The following is an 11,575-nucleotide window of genomic DNA, read 5'->3' as shown; positions in this document are numbered from 1 at the left end:
TTTAAATGTGCTTGTGAAAGTCTTGTAAAAAAAAAAGATAAAATGAATAAAAGCATCAGAGGTAAATCACAGAAGTATTGCCACTAAGGCTGAAGCCCTCACAGATTTTTTTGAGGGGGGTTGTGTGTGGAGGGTGATGTAGGCTTCAGTTAGTAGTATATGACTTTTAGCATAGCATAATATTGATGGGTTTTATTTCCTTATTTTGGATATTAAACAAACACCACAGCTGGACATTGCATAAGTGCACAATAATGTATGGAAGTTATAGAGGCCTTTTAGCCTTTCAAATTTAGATCCCATCATGAAGGGACTGGCCCACAGTAAATGCCAGCTCGTATGCAACTGTGGTTACCATCAATTCCACTTGATATTACAGACGTTTGACAATCCTGTGGGTGTCACATTATTAGGGTTTTACTGTAAGAACTGTTCCTGTTAAACTCATTATTGTTTGTACAATGTAAAGGCATCTAGTGCTGATACTTTTACATCAAAAGATCCTCAACACAAGGCAAGAGAATATTCTAAACTGAAGAAACACATATTAACACTTATCAACTTGGCTAAGAACATTCATCTTGAGGAATCTATGGCACAATCAATTGACAGAATTTGCAAATAAGTAATTAGTATCTATGTTAAGTGAAATCACATCCTTAAATTTAATAATCTCTTTGCACATTTTCTGAATTCAACCTCTTTTCTGTTTCTTTTTTGGGTTGATGGAATAGGTATAAATGTTCCAAAGCATGCCTACATCCCATTTGCAAAGGTAACATGCAACAAGACTTGGGTGAAGTACCTACACAATTTTTGAAAGTAGCACGTGGAAATTTTAAACAGTGGTCTTACAGGCTCGACGGACTCGATACCTAATATTCATCCTCTGACAGTACCTCCCACTAAAACTGAGCAAGCCCCTCAGTAACGTTGTAGCTCCATTTCCTTACTAGTAACACCAGTATCACCTGTCTCACACAACCACTTAGCCTTTGTGAAGTGCTTAGTGGAAGAAACTAAACAAAAATTACTAAATTTGTTTTCTCTCATTTACTGTTCCTTCATAGTTTAAGAATGTAAGATGTGCCATAATAGGTTAGAGCAGTGGTCTATCTAACCCAGTATCCTGTCTACAACAGGAGTGGGTGATTTAGAGCAGTGGCACCGAACCTTTGCAGCCCACAGGATGGATGAGCGGTGCCAGATCCACCCACAGGTCAGATCTGGTCCATGGTGCTTGTCCAGCCAGGGCTTGATATAGCTGCATGAGAACGGCCCAATCCCAGCTGCATGAGAATGGCCTGCCTCAGTTCTGATCTCCTGTGGTTGCATCTGCCCCTGGGTAGGCTTTTTCTGCATAGCTGGTTTGAACCCCAGCTTGATTCAGCCACACAGGAATGGGGCCCAATCCCTCCACGTGGAGCCAGCCCAGCCAGGGCCGACCCAGCTGCACGGGGCTTGGAAACCTAGGGGGGGTGGGGGCAGGGGGAGGAGGTGGTAGTGTTATTTGCCACTGCACCCTTACTTCCAAACTTGACTAAGTTGCCATCTTTTAATTTCTTCTCGGAACGCAAAGTATTTTTAGGTCCATAAGATGAAGCTCTTACCTATAAGCATTAATCTACTTCATTTTACTTTAAATTCTACTTACTAAGTTATCTTGCCCACCTAATATAGAAACTACTTTGCCTTCCATGGACAAGTGTTACAGGAATACCTGACAATGGGGTTCTTTACAGGTAAAATGCAGCCACACTTCGAATGTTCATTGTACACCTGAGTTTCCCCTTAGATATTAAGTTGAGCTGTTTGGTGACATTTGAAAACCAGTTACCTTTCGTATAAAAGCAGAAGTTGAGGTGAAGTTGTCTGTATAGTGGACACATAGGTAGCAAGATTGCACTGGTACTCCCTTTACTTCTCACCTCTACACATAAGTGAGGGCCATCAGAAACATTACTTGGAGAAACAGAACAGCAAGACTTGAGAATGGCAGGAGGGATTGAATGGTGTTCATAGCTGGCTCAGGTCCCAAGGCTCCTGAAGTCAGGCATTCGGCCTTAACTGCTGAGTAGGCAATAGCCTGATTCTATTTGGCTAGATCCTGTGAGCTCATTTGAAAAAAGTCCTTGAGCAGCCTCTGCTTGAAGAATGGAGGGTGGACATGAACTTCAGAAGAAGAAAACCATGGATAAACCAACACCTGTTAGAGACAGTCAGGAATTGCTGGAGTGGTGATTGCACAAAGAATGTCACCCATGGAGGGAATTTGCTTCCAGCTGACAAAGGTGTTGGCAACTAGTGAAAGTTACACTTCCAACAGTGACTCCTGAATGATCCTGAAGTCAGCACAGGTGGTGGCCATTTAGTTAATGCCAGGGCTTTGCCAAAATGAAATCCATAGAGTAGATGGGAAACCCTGAATCATTCTCCCTGTCTGGTACCAAGTGCTATAGAGTTGTATGACACCTCCATCCACTTCTGTATCATCAGACTGGCAGAGGTAATGAAACAGGACCAGAGCTTCTTTCCTGCGGGCTGGTACTATTGAATGCAGGTACTAGAGCTCAAGCAACCTGTCCCACTGGTATTGTTAGGACTGGGTGAAACCTGTCCCATTGAGCTATGTGCCATATCGTGTGCTGGTGCCACATCCTAGTGACTTTATAGCACTAGTGCTAGTGGTGGGCTTGATGCATGAAGCTGGAAGTTAAAATGTTCAAGTAAATAAGACTTAGCAACCTTCCTCTAAAGAGCTCACAATTATTTATTCTTGCATGAAACCTCTGCATTGATGAGAGATTCCTGAATATAAACCCAGACTGATAATAGCTAGGACAAACAAAATTACCAACTGGGAACCAAATTAGTATGTTTAGAAAGGATTTTTTTTACTGGATAGCTCAGGGGAAACTGTGGAAACTACCTGTTGCTGCTGCAAGGAGACGGGTCAAAATTCATTTGTTCATCCCTGAAAAAGGGACCTATGGTCCTTTTTGATAACTGACAGGTGATTTTTGTGTCTCAAGCTCCAATCATAAGTAAATACCAATATGGGAAATTAATCCTGGATATCAGATATCAAGCTGGATGCAGGGTAAGTGTTATCACGGCACAATAAGTGATTTGGGAAAAGCAATATTCAGGGTAGGTTTACAATGATATTTAGGGGATGGCCCTGAGAGTCACTCTTACCTAGCCGAAGCCATGTGAGCCACCCTTTCTCATCTATATCTTACCTCAAAGCTTATATAAATGCTGCCCACATTGTGTTTCCCATTTCTTAAGCAGCGCCCTTCTAGGAATCAGTCAGTAGACTTGTGCATGGCTCTAATAGCAGGCAGTAAACAGGAAGCGAAGTGCTGAAGAGCCAGAAATCAAGTAAAGAAAGTTGTGAGATTGCTGCTGGTGGATTTCTTGTGCATGCAACCTGCAGCACTCAGGTGAGTGCCAAGCATGCTGCAGGGAGGAATGGGTTAAAAGGCAGTTTAAACCCTGAAGTTCAGCAATTTCCAGGATCAGCATGGACAGCTGTCAGGGGAGCTTATGGGTTTTCAATGTAGATGGGTCAGCAGTAGGTTTGGGCCTCAGGGCAGCCTTATGGAATGTACCCAAAAAAAGGAGTACTGCCTAAATATAGGTTTATGAAAAGGATTTCCATAATTACGTAGTTGATGGCATGTTGCAGCTCATCAGGAATGTTTGCACCTTCTAATTCCAAACCAATAAATTACATAAATATGTTTGCACGTATTATTGTATAAAGTTCCAGAAACACTTTTATTTAAAAATGGAGCTGTAAATGCATATAACAAAATAACGTACATAATAAATGTAACAAAAATAAATAAAGAGAATGTGTCCATACAAAATAAGAACATAGTAATGCAAAACGCTTATTACAGAACACAGAAGTGTAAACGCCTGAATGAACACAAATAGAATCTTGCACAAAGTCTAAACCTTTAATTTTTCTTAATTTTTTTTTTCTGTTTTTCACTTGCATCTGTGGAAAAATTCTGTTCCCAAGCATTAAACAAAGGAAGGAATTCTAGTGATGGTTTGGTGCGCTTAGTTTCCAACACCTGACCCCATTTTCAATGGTTATTTTTGCCCTTCTGCATCATTTCAACCCTTTCATATAGTTTCTGTGTAAACTAGTGTAGTTCAGGCCTCCACTGTTAGGCAGACTGGAGTAAACTGAGTAGTACAAGGTTATTCTATTTTCTTTTACGTTTTAAAGCGAATATATGAAATCATTATACAACATATTACTGGGTTCTTTACATCTCTACAAAAAAGTTTTTGCATTTTTATTAACTGGTCCAACTTGTAATGACTTCTGAAAGCCTGTACTATTTAAAAGTGTACAGAAAGGATTTTTAAATAAATGTCACATAGGATTATTGCTGAAATATTAAAGACCATTTCATAAAAGCTGCAAAACTGTATTTGTAACCTTAATACAGAAAGACCAATGCAAACGTAGGAAAATTCCAGTCTATTAGTTACATTTAACAGAAATAAGATTCCTTCAAAATTACAGTGTTCTGGAAATACAGGGTTATTTACTTTTAGTTTATTATTTCCAAATGTTAAATTACTGGGAAAACTTCTACGGAAAATAGGTTTATACAAGATATTTTAAATAGACTTGCTTTTCAATGTTATAAGCAAAAAGTCTACATTAGCAGTCTTCTTCCAGAGTCCTTGTAAATGTGTGTGAGAGAGAGAGAGAGATTTACTAGAGTCTACAGGAAAATATACAGAAGCAATTTATTTGCTTGGGAGTGAGCCTACTGATTAACCAAGTCATGACTACTCTATCTCCAAGTCTCCTGAAGAAAATTTTACATCTCATGATCATTCCAAGACACAATCATCTTTTTTGTAAACTTATGTTGCATTTGAATTGGTGACCAAATATAAGAACTCATTTGCCTTTTAAACGTCTCACATAGCTATATGTTTCCTATTTTCAACAAACATTGGGACAGAAATAAGGTTATTATTATTATTTTACTTTCATTAACATCAAAAAGACATTTTGAACAAGATCAGAAAGTGCCAAATAATCCTTTCAGAAAGTGGATTAAAACACTGCTGTGTTAAAACAGGTATGGTATTATCATTTTTTTTTATGTACATGAAAAGACTGTTTGCTCCTATCGATATGTTCACCTACTGCTCCCAGCAAATTCTTAGTGCAAACATAATAGCTGAATGTTGTAAACCTCAAGACAACTTACACAGCAAGAAGGTTTATATAAATCACAGGACTGTCTGAAAATTTCAGTTCACAAGAATGAATGTTTTGCGAAATCTGTCTTACCTTATATAGTAATGTATCATTTTACTCAAAGTTAATGTATCCTATATAAATCATCTCAGTCAGAATCAAATGCAACTGTTCAATAATTCTGTACAACCTTTAGTTGTAGAGGTCCATTTATAGAGCAGCTTACCAAAGGAGACTTGGGGTTTCAGTAACATAGGATGTTAGCCTGCTCACAGGTCCCTTTAAAAGCATGGCTTTTAAAAAGAAATAACATATGTGATGGAAAAGACTGCTGACATAATAATTCTGTTTGCAAAGCACACAACCACAAAGGGCAAACCTGCCACAATCTGCTTTTTCTACATTGATATCTATGCTTATCTGCATGGTTAGAAAAGGATTTGAGAGACCATCAAAATATCACAGTTAAAGAAAAATGATTTAACAAAACAACTGCTATTCTGACCAAGCCTTTCTTTTCCTTTTTTTTTTTTAAATATAAAACCAATGTTATGATTTTATTTTTAGACATTCCAACAATAAAGGTATATATGTCAATGACGAATAACATCATTCACGTACAGTGGGATCTTCCTCTTCCCCATCTGGGTTGAACCTATTAAAATGTATGCTGAAATCAGGCTCTGGTTCAACATTGTCAAATTCAGTTGAAATGGAATTAGCAGCAGGTCTAAGAGCCCGAGCTTCTGGTTGACAGTTTGGTTGTATTTGAGGGCGGGTAGGGTGAGAAGCAGGACTGGACTTCTGTTTGGGTACAGCTGGTAAGACAGGGCTAGTGAATCCCAAGTTGCTCAGGGCATCCAAGGTACCATCAGGGTCAATCATAGCATTAATCACTAAAATGGGGGGAGGGGGAAAACAACAAAAAAATTAGTGTTTTGTGCTTTGAGAAAAATAGCTTTTCAATAGTCTTTGACACTCTTCAGCCATTTACCATGTTTTCTTTCAAACTCCTAAAATATGCACCTTATTTTTGAAAGGCAAAATAAAGAACAAAAGGTCTTTCCTTGAAAATACCACTAGAGTACAGTATTTTTGCAGGGAAAACACAGGAAGTTGCAGTAGGGGTGGGGGAAAAACCTTGTGGCTGTTCTGTTAACCTCCTAGCTAACTCCCTGCAGGATATAGCAGGTGCTGCTAGCTGAGCTGAACTGCCCAGCCCCTCCTCCTCAGCTGAGCTGGCTGGGCAGCCAGCAGCAGGAGGGGCACCTGGTTCCCCTGGCTCAGGTAGAGTGGCCAAGCAGTTCTGCTTCAGCATAAATGGCCCTTCACCTGACCTTGCAGGTACTGCTGGGTGCTCACCCAGCTCAGCTTGAGAAGGGAAGTGCCAGGAAGTTCAGATCAGCCTGTGGTATCATGTTAGCTGAAAGCCTGAACCTAGTGCAGCTGAACCACTCTTCTACTCCAGCTGTGTGGTCCTTCAGATGACTTGGCAGGCACTGCTGGCTTCCCACCTGGCTTGAGAGGAGCTTGGCAGTCCAGCTGCTACAGGACTAGGCCCTCTGTTCCCCAAATTTCCTCATTAAAATATTCACCCCAGTTTTCAGCAGCTAATTTTCAAGGGAAAGACTTAGGTCATAGTCAAGGAACTTTGGTAATTTGTATAAATATTGACTTTCTTTTTCTGGTTTAAAGAGTCTATAAACAATCCGCTAGAATCGAATACTCAGCAGTGCTCTCTTTCAATTATGTTGAGGATACATGGGAATGACACAAAGGGTCTGTTTCTAAATTACTGCTTTGATGCCAGATTATTGACAGAAGATGCTGGCCTTTTGGCTGCTGCAGTCTCAGAAATCGGCAGATGGCACATTATTTAGTATATTAGTACAAGCCTTTATCTATGATAAACATTAATGCACCAGAGAAATTATGCACATTATACAATGCCTGGTGTGGCAGAGATGTTAGAAGAAGGGGACTAAGAAGAATTTAAGTCTTTCATCTCTTTTACATTTAATGGGCTTTAATTGACTATTCCTCATGTGTTATGAAGTGGGAAAAAATTGAAATATCTAATACAAATTCACGATGCAATTAGTAATTTGATAATGTTTATCATACCCTTTTTTCTGCTTTTTAGTCTACATTGATATATGATCTTATACAACCTACTACTAGAGTTTCTAATTACCTAAATCAGGGATTATCAACCTTTTTTGGTTGATGTACCCCCCCCGAGGCTGGTGGAGAAGCAGGGAGTCCCCCGGCAGCTGGTCAATGGGCAGGTGGACAGCAAAACTGGAAGTGTTGGTGGTGTAGTGAAACTGGAAGCACCGGCGAAGCATGGCGCCAGAGAAAACAAAGTGCTGATGGCACCGCAAGCAGCACAAAGTGCTGGCAGTCTCGCCCCCTGCTTCTCCATGCCGCTGCCATGTACCCCTGGGGCCTTCCCACATACCCCCAGGCATACATGTACCCCCTATTGACAACTCTGACCTAAATAATCATTCTGGTTTAATCTTTAATTTGTAAGTACCACTGTTTGTACACACACCATTCTCTTTTGCCCTTTGAACCTCAAGTTTCTAAGTCTTTTTGAGATGAAGCGATCTAAGACAAAAGCATCAATCTTTGTATACAATGTTACAGGAATATGAAATATTTAGTTTCTTACTCTCTCTCAAAATTATTTCAAAATTATTTTTTACAACTGAAATTGGTCAGTGAGCGGGTATCTTAATTTATTTCTCCATAAAGATGTCTAGCCCATTTTCCTCAAATGTCTTTTTAAAAACATATATTATTTTTTAAAGACAAAAATACATTAAAAACTGGGCCAATCCTCTCAACTGAAATATAATCTAAATGTTAAAATACCATAGGTTCCCTTTAATGTGGGGAAATTCAGGTCATTAATAGTTTATACAATTACATTTTAACATTGGTGTTATAAGTAGAATGTGTGTTGATGCATGCTTAGCCATTTCTGTCATTTTAAATGAGAGAGAGAGAGAGAGAGTGAGTGAGTTGTTCTGTTTCCTACATCCTCATTAGTTTGGACACAAGAAAATGAGAAAGAAATCCATTTATTTAGTATTTTGGCAGTTACATGAATTACCACAGACTGATTTATTAGTGTATTTACTTGAATTTAAGATGACCCTGAATTTAAGAAAACCACCTCATAATTAGATTCTATACAAAGAAAATGTATAAATTTGTTAAAATTTTCCAAGTATAGAATCTAGTTATTAGAGGGTGGTCTTTAATTCATCTTCCCTACTGCTGTAGGGGGACAGGCAGTTGCAGTGCAGGTGGTATGGGGAGGTCAAGCAGCTTACCTCCTGCTTGTGCCTACTCCCTGCCACTCTTCTCTCTGTTGCCTCTTCTGCCCCCTCCCTTCCTTCCTCCCAGCCTTTGCTTCCTTCCCTTTGCCTCCTTATCTTTGCTCTATGCTGACAGGCTCCACCCCTGTTCTAGCCTAGGGCCCAGAACTGGCTGTGAATTGCTGCTACAGGCTGTGCTGAGTGCCCCAGGCTGCAGTGTTCATAGTACATGCCAGCATGGAGCAAAGGTGGGGTGGTGGAGTAAGAGGGCAGGCAGGGGAGCAGAGGCTGTGTGGGTGGAGAGATGTGGGGGAGAAGGCTACAGGGGGAGATGGCAGAGTGCAGGGGTTTTGCGGGGGGGCTGTTATTAGCTGCTGTCTGCTCCCCTCACATTAACAGGGAGAAAAACCTGGTCTTAGAATCAAGTAAATACAATATTAGAAGTTTCTGTGCTTGATTTAGAATAGGTAAAATATATGAAAGGATATATACCTTGCAGTTGTTTCTCAACTCGTTTAAGCTCCTGTAAGATCGATGAAATTTCCTGTGGGAGAAGCAAACATTGAAATAGTCGGTGGTACTTTTCACAGAGAAAAAGTAGCATCATTCATTCATTCATTCATTTCTGACTGGCCAGTTACCTACATTAGCTACTTAAATGTGAATAGGGATCCACAGCTCTTTCCATTTCTTGTTCATACACCCACCACAATCCAACTTCATCATGAGTAGACAATCTCTTAACAATATCAGAATTAAAAAATTCACAGTTTTGTCAAGATGTGGGGGCAATTTGTTGGTAAGCCATAGCAAGAAAGTTACAATATAAACCCAACAAAAGGACAAGAAGGTGACATGGTTCATGCCTGGTTTACTTGGGAATCAACCTGGCTTTGCTGGGAATCAAGAGAGTTTATAGTACAGGACAGGACAGAATTTTATTGGGACTGTCAGATTTATGTTATCACTATCTTTTACTGGAGCTGAGCATCCAGCTAAATGGTGCCCATGCCCAGGTGATCTTATTCTATATTGCAGTGCATCGCTCAGGGAAATTGGGTATCTGTGATTAGAGTCAAGCAATTCCATTTAGTCATAACGACTGAAACCACTAAATGTATTAGTGCTTATACTACTGCTTTGTTAACAAATGAAATAATGTATTATCCATTTCTTGTGGAATGCCTACAATAGGATTGGCACAGGTGTATCTATACTCCTGCCTCAGGAAATCTTTTAGACCTGAAAAATGAAGCAGTGGAATTTTAACTTCCATGGTGCTTTGAAAGCACACATTCTTTTAAAGCTGAGAACTCAAACAGGCTGATTTCCAGAGTCCTTTTAAAAGGATTCTGTACTGATAAATTAAATTTATGGAGTCTTGTTGGTGGCCAAGATAGACTTGAGCAGATAAACTTGGATTTGATAAATTGAGCTACTAGCTTTGAGGAGGTTCCACATTTAAACCTGACATACACATCCCAAATAGCAGTCATAATTGCCATTAGTCATCTTTTGAGAACATCTGAAATAATAATAATAAATACTAGAATCCTATATTTGGTGCTTGACATGGAACAATAAACCATTCATAAAGCTAAATAGGAACTTGAAGTTATAAAGACACATTACCAAACAGGAAAAAAATCCTGAGAAGTCTTATCACTCTGTCACAAGAAACAAGCAAATTATAAGCCACCAAGTTAAAAACTTAAAAATTAAGAAATTTCATAAAATCTCTACTCTGAGAATCCTTAAACAATTATACACACATTACATTGCTATATAAATGTTCCTGAGAATACAAATCATCATGTTTCTTGTAAGTAGACATTTACAAGTACTGAATTACTTACAAAGTTATAAAAAGTAAACTAAATAATTTATTTTTAACATATAATCAGTGAATTTGATCTGCCTTTTAAAAATTTAGTATGCACTATAGAAATTATGGAACAAATAATAAATGTCTAGTGGTTTAAGAAAAGAACAAACAAAACAATACAAAAAACCCAAGGTGGATTTATATCACGCTGTAGTACCTAGTGGTCTAACAACAATGAAAGCTAAGAGTTAGTCAGTTAGCAATGCAAACATAACATTTCATAACCTCATACAAATGTGTGTTGTTGTAAAGAGAGCTCTTCCTAAAATATTCATTCACCTACATTAAAATGCACATATGACGTTTTCTCACAAACCCCATGCCCCCAGATAAAACACAAAGCTTGTTTTGAGAAGGGAGAATGAAGAGAATAATTTGTTTCTAGAGTCACGGCCAAAAGCTGACCACATGAAGCAGCTCACTTGCAACCAGCCAGCTCATGGGCTGCTTCAGGCAAAAATTAGTATTTTAATCATTGCACAGATGCTACTGCACTGGCAACAGCTTTGGCTGCTTTGTCAAAAGGTACTACCAATTCAGCAGTGGCCATGAGGGTTAAAAACCAGACTCTGTCCCTGCTGATTGCTGGCCAGAAAAAAACGAGAAAAACCAAAGGCAGCCATTACAGGGTCTTCAGACCTCAATTCCTGTGCATATATCAGTTTCCCCACTTACGACATGTATCCCAATTCTGAAGGGCTAATTTGGGGGGAAAAGGTATGTCTGGTAGCAAGTAAGTACAGTATTGCTTGAGAACCATTACATTTGATGTAAAAGACATAATGTAAGACCATGGAAAAATCCCAGCTAAAATCTTACCTGAAACCCAATCAGCTGCTTAAATTGTACGATATCTAAGTTATTCTTTGCTTAGAAGTATTTAAAAGAAGCTGCCTGTTCCCCAGCACTGACCTTCTAGGGGAACAAATCTCTTCAATAAGATTTTAGACCATTTTTCATCCAGAAAGTGAAACCAACCAAATATTTTAGTATGTATAATGACTAATTTTGTTGTTGTGTTCTTATGTAATATACTTAACATGAATAAACATGGAAGCTGACCTCAGCTTTTTTCCTATAAGGAGTTCTAGTATATAGAGTGTTTTTCTTATCATTTTG

The 11,575-nt window shown here is 39.0% G+C and overlaps 1 protein-coding gene across 10 annotated transcripts in view; it reads right to left on the bottom strand.

Moving 5' to 3' along the window:
* Nucleotides 1–3,776: 3,776 nt before the first annotated feature.
* CEP170 (centrosomal protein 170) overlaps nucleotides 3,777–11,575 on the bottom strand; it is a 176,142-nt gene continuing 168,343 nt past the window's right edge. For all 10 annotated transcript variants that reach the window (XM_025203257.1, XM_025203260.1, XM_014519581.2 and 7 more), the window contains 2 exons: nucleotides 9,064–9,115; nucleotides 3,777–6,138 (listed from right to left, as the gene is read on the bottom strand). In XM_025203257.1, the coding sequence (XP_025059042.1) occupies nucleotides 5,852–6,138; nucleotides 9,064–9,115 (339 nt within the window). In that variant the 3' untranslated portion in view covers nucleotides 3,777–5,851. The remainder of the gene's footprint in view (nucleotides 6,139–9,063; nucleotides 9,116–11,575) is intronic.

Source organism: Alligator sinensis, unplaced genomic scaffold (assembly GCF_000455745.1).
Source record: "Alligator sinensis unplaced genomic scaffold, ASM45574v1 scaffold534_1, whole genome shotgun sequence".
Classification (NCBI taxonomy): Eukaryota; Metazoa; Chordata; order Crocodylia; family Alligatoridae; genus Alligator; species Alligator sinensis.
The sequence above is the reverse complement of the archived record's forward strand: the minus strand, read 5'-3'. Positions and strand labels throughout refer to the sequence as shown.